The sequence below is a fragment of the Asparagus officinalis genome, chromosome 3 (assembly GCF_001876935.1).
Source record: "Asparagus officinalis chromosome 3, Aspof.V1, whole genome shotgun sequence".
In the NCBI taxonomy this organism is placed as follows: domain Eukaryota; kingdom Viridiplantae; phylum Streptophyta; class Magnoliopsida; order Asparagales; family Asparagaceae; genus Asparagus; species Asparagus officinalis.
Window position 1 is genome coordinate 107,872,914 of NC_033796.1, and position 13,446 is coordinate 107,886,359.

At 37.7% G+C, this 13,446-nt stretch overlaps 1 protein-coding gene and 1 pseudogene across 1 annotated transcript; both read left to right on the forward strand.

Annotated features, from left to right (window-relative positions):
• Positions 1,117-10,925, forward strand: LOC109835692 (betaine aldehyde dehydrogenase 2, mitochondrial-like). The gene is given in 17 exon segments (XM_020403688.1): positions 1,117-1,219; positions 1,222-1,248; positions 1,581-1,723; positions 4,251-4,331; positions 4,407-4,555; positions 4,635-4,665; positions 4,702-4,763; positions 4,834-4,957; positions 5,046-5,111; positions 5,302-5,368; positions 5,637-5,713; positions 6,995-7,108; positions 8,033-8,110; positions 8,202-8,353; positions 8,486-8,546; positions 10,155-10,261; positions 10,503-10,925. Coding segments are annotated over 17 exon segments (1,476 nt in total). The 5' UTR covers positions 1,117-1,170; the 3' UTR covers positions 10,591-10,925.
• Positions 10,899-12,838, forward strand: LOC109835568 (annotated as a pseudogene).

A 13,446-nucleotide genomic window follows, 5' to 3' on the forward strand; every position in this document is an offset into this window, starting at 1 on the left:
TGGTTTGAGAAGGTGTTTGCATTTTTGGTAAGGAGATTGTCAAGGTGCAGGTGTTATTCTTGTAAGGGGATTCAACAATAGTGGAAAATCTCAAGCGGGTTGCTTGGGGACTGGATATAGGTCTGGTGGACCAAACCAGGACAAATCCTCGTGTTTACGATTGTGCTTTTCTGGTTTGAGTATTTTATATCTGCTGTGATTATTAATGTTGATATAATCTTATTCCGCTGCATAGTTATTTTCAATTTAGTAAGAAATTTTTAAAAGCAATATTCACCTCCCTTCTAGTGCTTTGAGCATTGCACACAGGATTCAACATACCCTTCAACCCTTTGTGCGAATTAAAAACATATTTTTTTAGATCGTAAGAAATACAAGGAATGAAAGTAAAAACGTTATGACGTCATTAATTGGTTGAATATTTAATTGCATACTTGTAATATAATCATATTAAACACATACACATAGCTTAATAGGGGAAAATAGACAAAATGATAATCTAGAAAGCAACTTGAAAGTTGACTGATACTTGGAAAATAATCATCTTGTCCACATTATTATCAAGTTATCTAGTTCTTATAAGTTATCTTAAAACCAGTCCCTTTAATTATTAAAATTATCATCAAATCCAATTCATAAAACTTATTTCAATTTAATCCCCCAATCATGATAGGAGCCTGGAGTAGCATCATCAACGATATATAGAGGGTGTTTGGGAAAGCTTATTTTTGTTGTTGTTAAGTTATCTAGATTTTACTGGATTTTAACTTTTTTTATAAAAATGATATAAAAATTATTTGAGTAGAATGTTAATTTGTTTGGTCAAACCTAACTTTTTAAAATGAGATTATAAGTTAGTTTTTTAAAAGCTAGGGTGCACCAGCTTTTTAAAATTGGGCTTATAAACTAGCTTATTAGATATTTTATCAATCAGATAAAAATAAAAAAAACTAGCTTAAAAGCTAGTTTGACTAAAAAATAAAACTGCTCGAGCACCCTCACAAGAATGGGAGACCTAATACCAATTTTAATGATTCGAGGAACCAATTCGTAATATTAAAAATGCAACGGGCTATTATGGGAAAAAAACACACAAAGACAAAGCAAGAAAGCTGCTTCCCTTTGCTCACTCTACTTTGCTCACTCTAAGGGCAAACTTTGAGCTCAATCATGTCGATCGCAGTCCCTCACCGGCAACTCTTCATCGGCGGCGAGTGGCGGGCAACCCGGCCACCGAGGCCGCCATCGGTTCGATTTTTGCCCCTTTTTAAAGCAACATTAGGGTTTTCTTGATGATCGGCGTTGTCGACTTCGTTACAGCCCAAAATTACTAATTTATGTTTTAAATAACACTTTTTTGCTTGGATTCTGGCCATAGTATGATTAGCTCTTGAAGGTTTTGGGGAAATTAGGAAAGAATTTGAAAAGAAAAGCGACTTCAGTAAAATTAAGTAGGGAATGAAGACCGTGAAGTTGGGGTTTTGACAAAAGTCCTTCCTTTTTTTTTCCTTTTCCTGTGTTATTTAGTTAAGTTTAGGGGTTTCTTGACGGTTGGGGTTGTTGTTTTCGTTTGATTGCAGGAGATATACCGGCAGCGACTGAGGAGGATGTGAATCTGGCGGTGGAGGCGGCGAGGATAGCGCTGAAGAGGAACGGCGGTAAGGAATGGGCTCGTGCTACGGGAGCTTTTCGTGCTAAGTATCTCCGGGCAATTGCTGCTAAGGTAGAGATTTAAATGTTCCTGTTTTTCAAATTTTTTTCATTGATTGGTGTAGTGATGGTTATGGATCTCAGGTCTTTGATATCTCCTTTGGAGAAACTTAAAAAGAGTAAATTCCACAGAGAACTATCACTTGACTTTAGGGTGGATTTGCAAAAGGCACCATTAAAATTTTTATCAGAGAAAAGTGAAAACTATTAACTGACTATAGGTAGGAAAGTTGGTCATCTTCACATGTGACATGTATTGAATAATTTTTTGTCCTTGTGTGCTTTATATGTATACTATATTACCTCTCCTGTTCTCCTTGCAAATGGGTTTTTTTGTCCTTTTTTCCTAGTTATTAACATCGGACAAATTTTCAAAACCAACCCTTTTGGGTTTTTAATTGCAAAAAACGACCCATTTTACTATTATTTATAAAAACCGACCCAGTTGGTTGAAACTGGGTCGGTTTTTGAAAATTTTTTTCCCAAACTTCACGGGAGTTCAACTCCCGTGAAGTTTTTCTCATAACAAAACTTCACGGGAGTTGAACTCCCGTGAAGTTTGGGAAATTTTTTTTCAAAAACCGACCTGTTTTCAGCCAGGGGGCTGAAAACAGGTCGGTTTTTATAAATATTTTCAAAACCGGTCGTTTTTTGCAATTAAAAACCCCAAAAGGTTGGTTTTGAAAATTTGTCCTATTAACATCATTAGTAGCGACATGGTATTTTTCCGTAGTTTTGAAAATTCATGATAATTATTCTCTTTGGGAAAAAGTTTATGGTGGTTTTGTGAGACCCCTTCCCCTGAGTTCATGACAATTTCGTGAAATGTATAGTTAACTTGTCAAAATTTTCTGGAATTCGCATGTATGCCTTAAGACATGGCTGATGGCTGAATAATTTGAAAACGATATTTTTAATGTGTTTGGGTCATAGGAGTTGGTTGGAACCTCATGTTGTTCAAACTTCATCCAAAATCCAAGAAATATGTTTGGTGAGTTGAGTGGTGTTATGACTACAAAAAGTTGTGACTTGTAAAAACAAAATAATTTAAAATTGGAGAGTTAGTGATGCATTCAGATGTGTGTGTTCCAACAGTAAGAATTGAAAATATATTATGTTGTAACTTGTAAATGCATTTGCTACTACTACTAATCAAAGATGCACTTATTGGAAGAGTGGTGCACTTAGTTCTGTTCTTGTTCCAAGAATCGAGAACTTAGATTCTTCTACTTTAATCTTTATTATGAAGTCTTGATATCTTATATGAACCTTTTCCACTTCTTAGTCTTCAAGAATCATCAAGTTGGATTTTTGTGGTGTGATGATTATAATTAGAGTTTATACATATAAGGGTGTTCATACTTAATTGGACCTTGCAGAACAATTGAATAGAGCATTGGACATAGTCACATAGCATGCTACTGTTTTCATACAGGCAGTAGGTTCCGTAAATGGTGAATATTAGCACCTTGTATTATCACTTTTTGAAAAGGAAGCATTTGCCAAGGGTTTGAAACATATTACATGTTGTGTATTTGTATCTTGACATCTCATATAGCTTTGCCGCTTTGGGTGGCAATCAAAAAATGGATAATTGTAGCATCGAAAGAGAAAACAGTGCTGATGCATAAGTTTGAGGCATTTAGCAATGAGGAAATGGGATAAGGGACATTACACTTCCTGTAGGATAGCACTAGCTATAGGTGAAAAGGGGATATTGTAATTTTATTACTTTAAGGAGGTAACCGTTTACTAATTACTATTCCATCTCACCCTGTAGTTGGGTCATAGATCTAGGAATTCTGGTTATTTACTTGGCTGCTCATAGAAGCTTTAATCAAAATATTGAAAGGTAGATCTTCTCTACAGAGCAGCAAATATAAGATATTGGACTTTTTTACAATTGAAAATAGCTATGCACTGCATTTTGTTTCCTTGTACATTACATGGGGAACTGTCTTTCTCTCAGAAAAATAATAAAGGACAACTCAAGTTGTTTACTTTGTAGAATTAACTTTTAGCTGAGTTTCCTTATCCTGTAATTTGTAAATGTAACTAATATAAATACTTATTCGTTAAGAGGCACTAATATCTCACCAGTGCTGACTATCAATACAAAATTGGTTTATCAACAATGTTATCTAAACCATTCCTCAAAATATGTGGTCACCTATGGAGCACAAGGTTCCAGTGATGGTTAGAAATTTTTTTATGTTTGCCTTTTGACTTGGTATCAATAGCCTGTCATAAAGAAGGCAATGATATGATTTTCAATACAAAATCACATTCATATTTTGATGAACAACATAACCGAAGTCATGTAATACTATGTCCAAAAAAGTGGTTTTTTCGTCAATATGTATGTATTCAATTTGATTTTGTTTAAAATATTGTAGACAGTATCTACAGTAAGGATGTTTTATTTCCACTTGTCTACTTCCCATTGTTTACTTCCTATTAAAAGTGGATCTTTTTTTTCTTTTACTTCGAATTGTTTACTATCTTTTGAGGTGCGCTCTTTCTGCTTTCTTTGGGTTCAGATAACAGAGAGGAAGTCTGAACTGGCTAAGCTAGAGGCACTTGATTGTGGGAAGCCTCTGGATGAAGCAGCATGGGACATAGTATGTCTGCTGGTTTTCACAATCTAAATCAAGTGTCAATACCTGTGAATCTAAACTTCTGCGTGCCTTGTCCAGGATGACGTTGTTGACTGCTTTGAGTACTATGCAGATCTTGCTGAAGCCTTGGACGTGAAGCAAAGAAGTCCTGTTTCCCTTCCCATGGATACATTTAAGTCCTATGTTCTTCGAGAACCAATTGGAGTTGTTGGGTTAATTACTCCCTGGTATATGCTCTAAGTTTGCTTTTCTTAATTCATGCATATACTTACATTGGAATTTAACATTTTTTTAATTTCATTGCAGGAACTATCCTTTATTAATGGCCACGTGGAAGGTTGCTCCTGCCTTGGCTGTAATGGCCACGTGGAAGGTTGCTCCTGCCTTGGCTGCTGGATGTGCAGCTGTACTAAAACCCTCTGAACATGCATCAGTGTAAGACTTGTGAATAGCTTACTTTACCTTTTTGAAAATTTTGGACTCCCTGTCACATTTTTGTCACCAGGGCTTGCTTAGAACTTGCTGAAGCATGCATGGAAGTAGGACTACCTGCTGGCGTCTTAAACATAGTAACAGGATTAGGGCCTGAAGCTGGTGCTCCTTTGGCATCTCATCCGCATGTTGACAAGGTAAATCGTTGTTCTTGGTCCTAGTCCTGTTTCGTTATTTTGAATTTACAGTTGTGTTTGGTGGAAATGAATTGATTTTGTCTTATAGATTGCTTTTACTGGTAGCTCGGCAACTGGGAGAAATGTCATGACGGCTGCTGCACAATTGGTGAAGGTTCGTTAGAAGTACAAATTTTGAATTTTCCATTGTCATGATTGGATCATGTTTTGTGCTTTTCGAACTTGTTTTGTTTGATGTGAAGAATTTATCATCCTATCCATTAGTTAGAAATATGCGGAGCAGCTTCCAGTTAAAAATTTGAGCTTGAGAAGAGCCTGTTATTAAATTCCTTCCACCTTTTCAGCCAATTTCATTGGAGCTTGGTGGGAAAAGCCCAATTGTTGTATTTGAAGATGTGGACATTGAGAAAGGTCAGTCAGCCAACAGTCCTGAAACTTGCTTACCTAAAATCTCTCTTTTCGTAAATTCTATCAAAGAAATGATTGCTTGTGCATTCCACTATTGTTGGCGTATAAACCCAGTGAGCTAGTTTGCCAAAGATTTCCTCATTTGTAACATAAATAGGCCAGGTTATTCATTTAATGAAAATAGTTAATTTTTGTATCTTGATTGTGACTTTGTAATTAGTCCATAATGTAAAGACCAGATTCTCAATCTCATATATGTTCAATTATTCAGCCGTTGAGTGGACTCTTTTCGGGTGCTTTTGGACAAATGGGCAGATGTGCAGTGCGACTTCTCGTCTTCTTCTACATGTAAGTATGTTTTGTAAAAGTTTTCCATAATCTATTGTAAACAGTCATCTTAGGCTGTGTTGTGAGGGGTGGGGGATGAGGGTGGATGGGTATGAGGTGGCAAATCATTTACTAATGAGCAACCAAGATATAGTAGCAAGACTCACCCTGATAGTCACATCACAGGAAGTTGACCCGATCATTTCTTTTCTCGGTAGCTCATTTTGTAAGACAACTAATTTTTTTAACACATCTTAAGTTGGAATTCAAGAACTGGATAGAATTGGGCAGTGTTTTAAAGGCGATGCACCTTAGCGCCGCAAGCGCTCAGGCAAGGCAATCTTGTAACTTAGCGCTTTGCGTATTGCTACTAAGTCGATCGCCTTTTGGCGCCTCATTAGCTTGCCTTGGCACCTTGTGGCCTTGCATTGGCACCTTAGTCGCTCGTCTAAGGCATTTGATGCAAGGCGCGAGGTACTTGTCTCTATTTCAAAATTTTGAGGGCGCGTAAGGTGTCCGATAAAGTAAAGTTTGTTGTTGTTACTGAATTTTTGTGTTTCTTTTTTCATTATAGATTTGTTACTACTTTTTTTTTGAAATATACTTTATTATCTATATCATTTTGTGGACATGTCATAATTTGAACCTTAATGTTCAGAGGTTGTTACTTAATTATCTGTGTTAAAAGTTACTAGTTAATATTACTATTCAATATTTGTTACTTATTACTTTATTTAGATGGTTTATGACCTATTAAATTTGTGACTTTGGAAATTGGGTTGTGATTAATTTGTCTTGTTGCTATTTATTGATATTTGCATATTATTTGCAACGTTTGTGAATTTTTTGAATATTTATCGCTTGGTTCACTCAGGTTATCGCCTTTTTTAGCTCCTCTCACCTAGGGCAATATAGGACCTCATCGCTTTGACCTGGCCTTTTTCTTTTAAAATGCTGGAATTGGGTATCTTCCTTCAGCACTATCTTACATATGTACTTGAAACGAAAGTATTGTTCAAGTTGAAGGCAGTAGCACATTAATTATTTTCTATAGAAATAAAGATGGAGCTTTTTAATAATAGCCACTGGAATTAGTTATATTCTTTGAATCATTCTTTTAGGCTCCTTACAGTTAAATGGATTAGAGTGTCTGCTAGCATGTGACTATTTTGTTTTGAATACATTATTGCAACTTTTCCTTAATTGCCTCTAGGAATTAACTGAATACCTACTACCTCTTCTTTTAATGTGGTTCCTAATGTACATTGAACATTGTGATGTTATGGCATTGTGGAAATACAGGAAAGCATTGAAAAAGAATTCATGGAGAAACTAGTTAGCTGGGCTAAAAGCATCAAGGTGGCAGATCCTCTAGAAGAAGGTTGCAGGCTTGGTCCTCTTGTCAATGCAGGACAGGTGAGAGTGGTATTCCTTTCAGGCAATTAGCAAAAGTTATACACCGTAGATATTTGGCCTTTAGTGTAACGTGTTGAAACTAGACTGGTGAATAAAACACGAGACTTTGCGACGGTATTAAATGCAACCTCAGAGATGTTTTTGCATAGCCCTGGATATGCTTATTCTTAAAATTTTCTGTGCTCTTGTATTTGCAAATTTATAGTTGTTCTTAGTGCTTTAGAATGCCTCTCTTTTTTTGAAGATAACCTCAAATAATTTGTAACTTCTGCATATAATTGGTTTATTTCAGGAAGCCATCGACCAACATAAACATAAAGTTCTCCAAAAAAATTTATACAATATTGTTACATATGCAGTGTGTTGCTATGACTATTTGCATCTTTGATTATTTCACTAATGAACTTCCGGATGAAAAAATAACAATACAAAGTTGGCTAGTTATTTTTTGCAAAAAAGGGACCAGTTTTGGCAGAAATGACTTAATATCAAACTGATTGCAAAGCTATTTTTTGCAAAAAGTGGTTCAATTTGCATCTGCAGTTGCAAAGAGATGCAGCTGCAGTGAAACAAATGGCAACCAATTCTAGCTTCTAAATCAATTGTTGAGATGTTTAATTTGAGTAGCACTTTTATCTGCCTATGTTTCTGACCAGATATTCCATCAAACTGTTACTCTACCATTTTGCTGTGATGCATACTCCTACTCTGCTCTCATCTTTTTTCAGTTTAAATGTGTATGCTATTCATCTGCCTGCAGTAAAAGTTTGCATTTTGCAATTTCGTGTACGGAGTTTTTCTTTTCTAGTCTGCTTAATGTTTTTTGAAAAGCATATGAGAATGCAGTGTTATTGACTAATTGAATTTAGTAAGTCCTTCGCATACTTTCTAATTGGTGACTAAGATTGGGTGATTTGAATTCAGTATGAGAAGGTAAAGAAATTTATTTCAACAGCAAGGAGTGAAGGTGCAACAATTCTGTGTGGAGGTGAACGCCCAAAGGTAAATAAATTATTCTTTTGTTCATCCACACTCTTTAGTGTTTGTAACAGGATTTATGTCGTGAAATCGGCTGATACTGTTAAAATGACAGCATCTCGAGAAAGGGTACTTTATTGAACCAACAATCATAACCAATGTTGATACGTCTATGCAAATTTGGAGAGAGGAGGTTTTTGGGCCGGTCCTTTGTGTTAAAACATTCAAGTCTGAAGATGAAGCTGTAGAACTTGCAAATGATACAGCGTATGTTATTTCACCCTAGCGTAAAAATTTGCTGAGATTTCAAATGCTGAAGCTATATAGTGTTTTTTTCCTATTATTTTTCTTCTCCTATTTTTCTGTTGTTGTTGCTTCTTATTCATTAACTTCTCGCAGTTATGGTTTAGCTGGTGCTGTGATTTCAAAGGATCCTGAGCGCTGCAAGCGCATAACTGAGGTACACTTGAACTTGCACATATTTCTGTTACTGTATTTGACAAGGAATTGGCTATCTTTATCAAAGCATTTGGCATTGAGCCTTTTCGTCAATATATCTTCAGTAATTTATGCTATGGAAGTTACTGGGTTTTCCATTACTTATCAGTTTGGCCTTAGGCTTACATGAGACCAACAGATTAAAATTACCATAATAAAAGTCTACATATCACATTTATCTAAGACTCTTTTGTATAGGGTTCCTCCACAGGATATCTCCTTTGTCAAATTTGTTTAAATTGCATGATCAGTGGGCTGGTTTCGTACCTGCAAACTTGGCCTTAGAGAGGTTTTATAAGTTCCTTTCTTGCTCCTTTGTTTCCAGGTTAAAAGTTTGCATTATTTCAGATGATTATCTTTTATTTTGTACACTGCATTAGACTAAATCCAACAATTGCATCGTGCTTTTTTTAATCTTACGGCTTTGCTCCATAATCAAAGCATTTCCTAAGAAGATCTTATCTTGAAGCAAAATTTAGCGAAATGTCAGACTTTACAACTGCCTTTTTACCCGGCATAATATTGAAATTATTGTTAAAAACAGGCTAGTGACAATAAGAACCTTAAAAAGTCATAAATCAAGAAGGCCTGTTATGGGATAGGTTAAAGCTACCTTATAGGTGCGATTTAAGCTCTTGCGATATAGTAGGAACTTTCTGAAGTTCTGTGGATTGGGGAAAAAAGTTCAGAAAGAAAATGAAAAGGCTACTTTAAGGGATTTTTATCTGATTCTTATTCAACCTATATATAAAGGAAAATGGTTGGATGATACTGATGGTGGGAAGGATGATTGAAGTACTAGTAACAACAATGATAAATGACTATCAACATGGTCTTTAGTGCACTGATGTAGTGAACATCACTGTTACTAGTTCTTCAAGTTAATATTCAGCCATTGCTACCATCATCATCATCATCAACAGCAACAACAATAAAGCCTTTATCCCACATTTAAGCTAAATATTTAGCCGATTCCATCATCATCATCAACAGCAACAACAATAAAGCCTTTATCCCACATTTAAGCTAAATATTTAGCCGATTAATGTTTATTTATTCAAAAAGAAGGGAGTAAAGCCTTTATCCCACATTTAAGCTAAATATTTAGCCGATTAATGTTTATTTATTCAAAAAGAAGGGAGCTCAGAAGAAGCAATGCGAGGATGGAAAGTTACATCAGGTAGAAACTAAAATGAATGCATCTTAGTCAATGTATGGTGCGATAAATGCCGACAAGCTTTGAACCCCTTTTCTGTATTAGTTAATACTTCAAATTAAATGGTGAACAAGTTGATATGAAGTACCATTTTGAGTTGATGTTAATTTCTGACTGACAGAGAGCAGGGGCATTCATAACTGAATCCTAGTTGGTTGGCAATGATTATCTAAGCCATCCAGTATTGGAGTGAAGTCGCTGTTCGGAAGCTTTAGGCTTATGAAAATTTTACTATATAAATTCCGTTAATTTTTAAGTGGAACGTATTCTTCGTTGCTGTTGAAGTGTATGAAATAGAATTGAACACAGTTTGCTAATACAGAATGTTAAAAGAGTTCTCTTATTACTCTGCAGGCATTTCAAGCTGGAATCACGTGGATAAACTGCTCACAGCCCACCTTCTGTCAAGCCCCTTGGGGAGGAAAGAAACGCAGTGGTTTTGGGCGCGAACTTGGAGAATGGTGGGTCTTGAATATTTATTTCTTGCAAAACCAGTGCCTAAATCATCAAAAAGTTAATTCCAGATTCAACCCCTGTGATACAGTGGTTTGTCACTGATACCAAATTTTTTCCAGAATTCAAATAAAATAGTTTAGAGGGTACAAGTGGCCACACCCTCGCAATACAAAGAGGTGTATCTGCAATTAACCTAATAGTTGATTAATACCCTAATATTAATAAACCGTGATTCATTTTCTGCAGGGGTCTTGATAACTATCTGAGTGTGAAGCAGGTGACTGAGTACACATCGAATGAGCCATGGGGATGGTACCCCTCTCCCAAGCTGTGAACTTCTTTTTCTTCAAGAGGGAGGTAGCTGATTCATCCTGCATTTCCATGAGAAATAGTAAGCAGCATTGCAAGGGTTTTGTTGGAGTTGAGGCCATGCAATAAGATGAACGAGTATTCTAAGAGAAGGGCGCATGATTTGAGTACGTGTTTTAAAATGTGGACTATTGTAGCTTGTAATATCACAAGCAATAATGAGTGGTGGTGCTTGGGCCCATGATTATTGATCATTAAGTAGAACAATGAAGTTTTCGTATGTGCACGATCTGACCACCCTTAGAACTGATATATGGGTATTTAGTACTGCGTATGGCATTGCATGAGGTGTTTTATGCATATGGTATTGCATGCTTTTACCTACTTGCAACTTTGCTCCTAGCGAAGCATATCAGCGCCTTTCTTTCACAAAGCCTGATTTTGTGAAGAGAGCTTTTTTTTTTCTTTTCATGTTTGAAGTATCTTCAGCCTCATGAAGGAGCTGGCTCTATGTCTATGTCTCTATGCCTTTTTATATTACACGTTGTGTTATGTTCAGTGGATTGGTAAGTCAGTAGGATTTTACCTTGAGATCATGCAGCTTTGTAATAGTAAGGGACAAATTTTGAAAGGCAACCCATTTTTAAACTTATTCATCAAAAACAACATATTTGAAATTTATTTGTCAAAAGCGACCCAATTTCAGCTAGTTGTTTTTGGCGAAAAAAATACCAAGTTTTGTTACGTAAAAAACTTCACGAGACTTAAAGTTTGGTTTTTTTTCTGCCAGGCTGAAACTGAGTCGCTTTTGGTAAATAAGTTTCAAATAGGTCGTTTTTTACAATTATTTTTGGAAATGTGTTGCTTTTCAAAACTTATCCAATAGTGGAAAAAAAAACTACTTGATGAAGCTTGGCTGTTCCCAGGGCGTGTGTTTGTCCGAAGAGAACTTTTAGCCCTTGTACGCTCAGGTAAACTGTTTGAGATTCCTGCGGTTTCTGGCAAGTATTTTTTACGTGCAGAACTCTGAAACCGCTGCCTTTGTACCTGTATACTAACGAGTCCAAAGCTGCGGTTGTGACATTATAACGAGCCGCGAGCCGCACCTCAAACGCTTCTTCCTGCGACACATATTCAACACCCTTCGCCTAAACCCAACAAACCAATCCATGGCTTCATAGCCCCACAGCAGCCACGCTCCCCTCCCTTCCCCCTCAAAAACCGCACGCCATCCGTCACTGGCAGGGTCCGGAGGCATTGGCCGCCGCCACGCCCTCCACCTTCGCCTCCCTCGTAGTCCAACCCTTGGTCATCGCCTACGCATCCAACACCGCCGCAGCCTCCCTCGTCGTCTCCTCCATCACCTCCTCCTCCGGATCCTCTGCTGTCGCTGTCCAAGCTAATGTTTCTGATCCGGACGCTGTTAAGTCCGTGTTCGATGCCGCTGAGTCTGCTTTTGGTGGGCCGGCGCATATCCTTGTGAACTGCGCGGGGGTTGTGGTTCCGAAAACTCCGATGCTGTCGCAGACCTCGGTCGAGGAGTGGGACCTGGTGTTCAATGTCAATGCCCGGGGGACGTTCCTCTGCTGTCGCGAAGCGGCCGGTAGGCTCGCCCACGGCGGCAGGTGATGACTGCACGACAAATTAATATCAAAGTTTTTGTTTTTTACGTCAACAACAAATATACCGCAATATTAATATCTAATCCCTGCCAACAGGATCATAAATTTCTCATCGTCGATGAACGTGAAACCCCTGCCAGGCTTCGGGGCCTCAACAGGATCATAAATTTCTCATCGTCGATGAACGTGAAACCCCTGCCAGGCTTCGGGGCCTCAACCGCGGCAAAGGCGGCGGTAGAAACGATGACGAGGTTTCTTGCGAGGGAGCTGAAGGGGACGGGGATCACGGTGAACTGCGTGGCGCCGGGAGCGATAGAGACGGAGATATTCCGGGAGCTGGGGGATGACGATACGGCGTTAAGACGGGCCGTGGAGGAGTGCCCGTTGGGGAGGCTGGGGAGGGCGGCGGATGTGCGGCGGATGTGGCGCCGGTGGTGGGGTTTTTGGTCGGAGATGGTGGTGGGTGGGTTAATGGGCAAGTGATTAGGATTAATGGTGGTTATGCTTAAAAGTCTATGATTATGAGCAAGGGTAAGTTTAAAAGAGAGAGAGAGAGAGGGGTACTAAATAAAGGATTATCCTATTTAGTTCGCTTGTGTGTTACTTTGCTTGTTTAATGAATAAATAGTTCTTAATTGGTATGTTGTTGAAGTGATTGGAGGTCAATGTTAACCGATATTATCTTGAATAATTAATTTTCCTCCCTTTTGTAATCTGAATGTACCTCTAGTTAAACAATCCATAGCTTTTTAAAAGGCAAAGCTAGGACTGATTTAACATTTTCAATTATGATGTTGATTAATGATAATTTGTTGGGAGTGTGAACACGGTCCGAATAGTTTGCGTGTGTACTGTGTGTCTTGATTCACACAAAACGAAATAGACAGCAAGATTGAGGATTTTCGTTATCTCCTCGTATGGATTTGAATAGACTATTCACATGTAGATTGTTCTTATAGGATTCGTAATCTATAAACAAAGTATCGCATCAAGAACTTTGTGATTGTATATGGATGGCTCCTAAACTGTTATCTTGATCTGGTTCCATTGCCTAAACTTACAGGACAGAGAATTGCTGTACATCGTGTGATTGAAAACATACGAGCTAGTCAACAAGAACTTGCTAGTTGAGTTCTTCCAAGACAACGTCATAATTGTTATGTTGTCAGTGTTCTCTGTGATCATAACATTGGTGTGGGGCTTCATAGTCATTGCTCTCGCTATTGAATTCTTCTTTGGATCGAGTTAGATCAATGTCA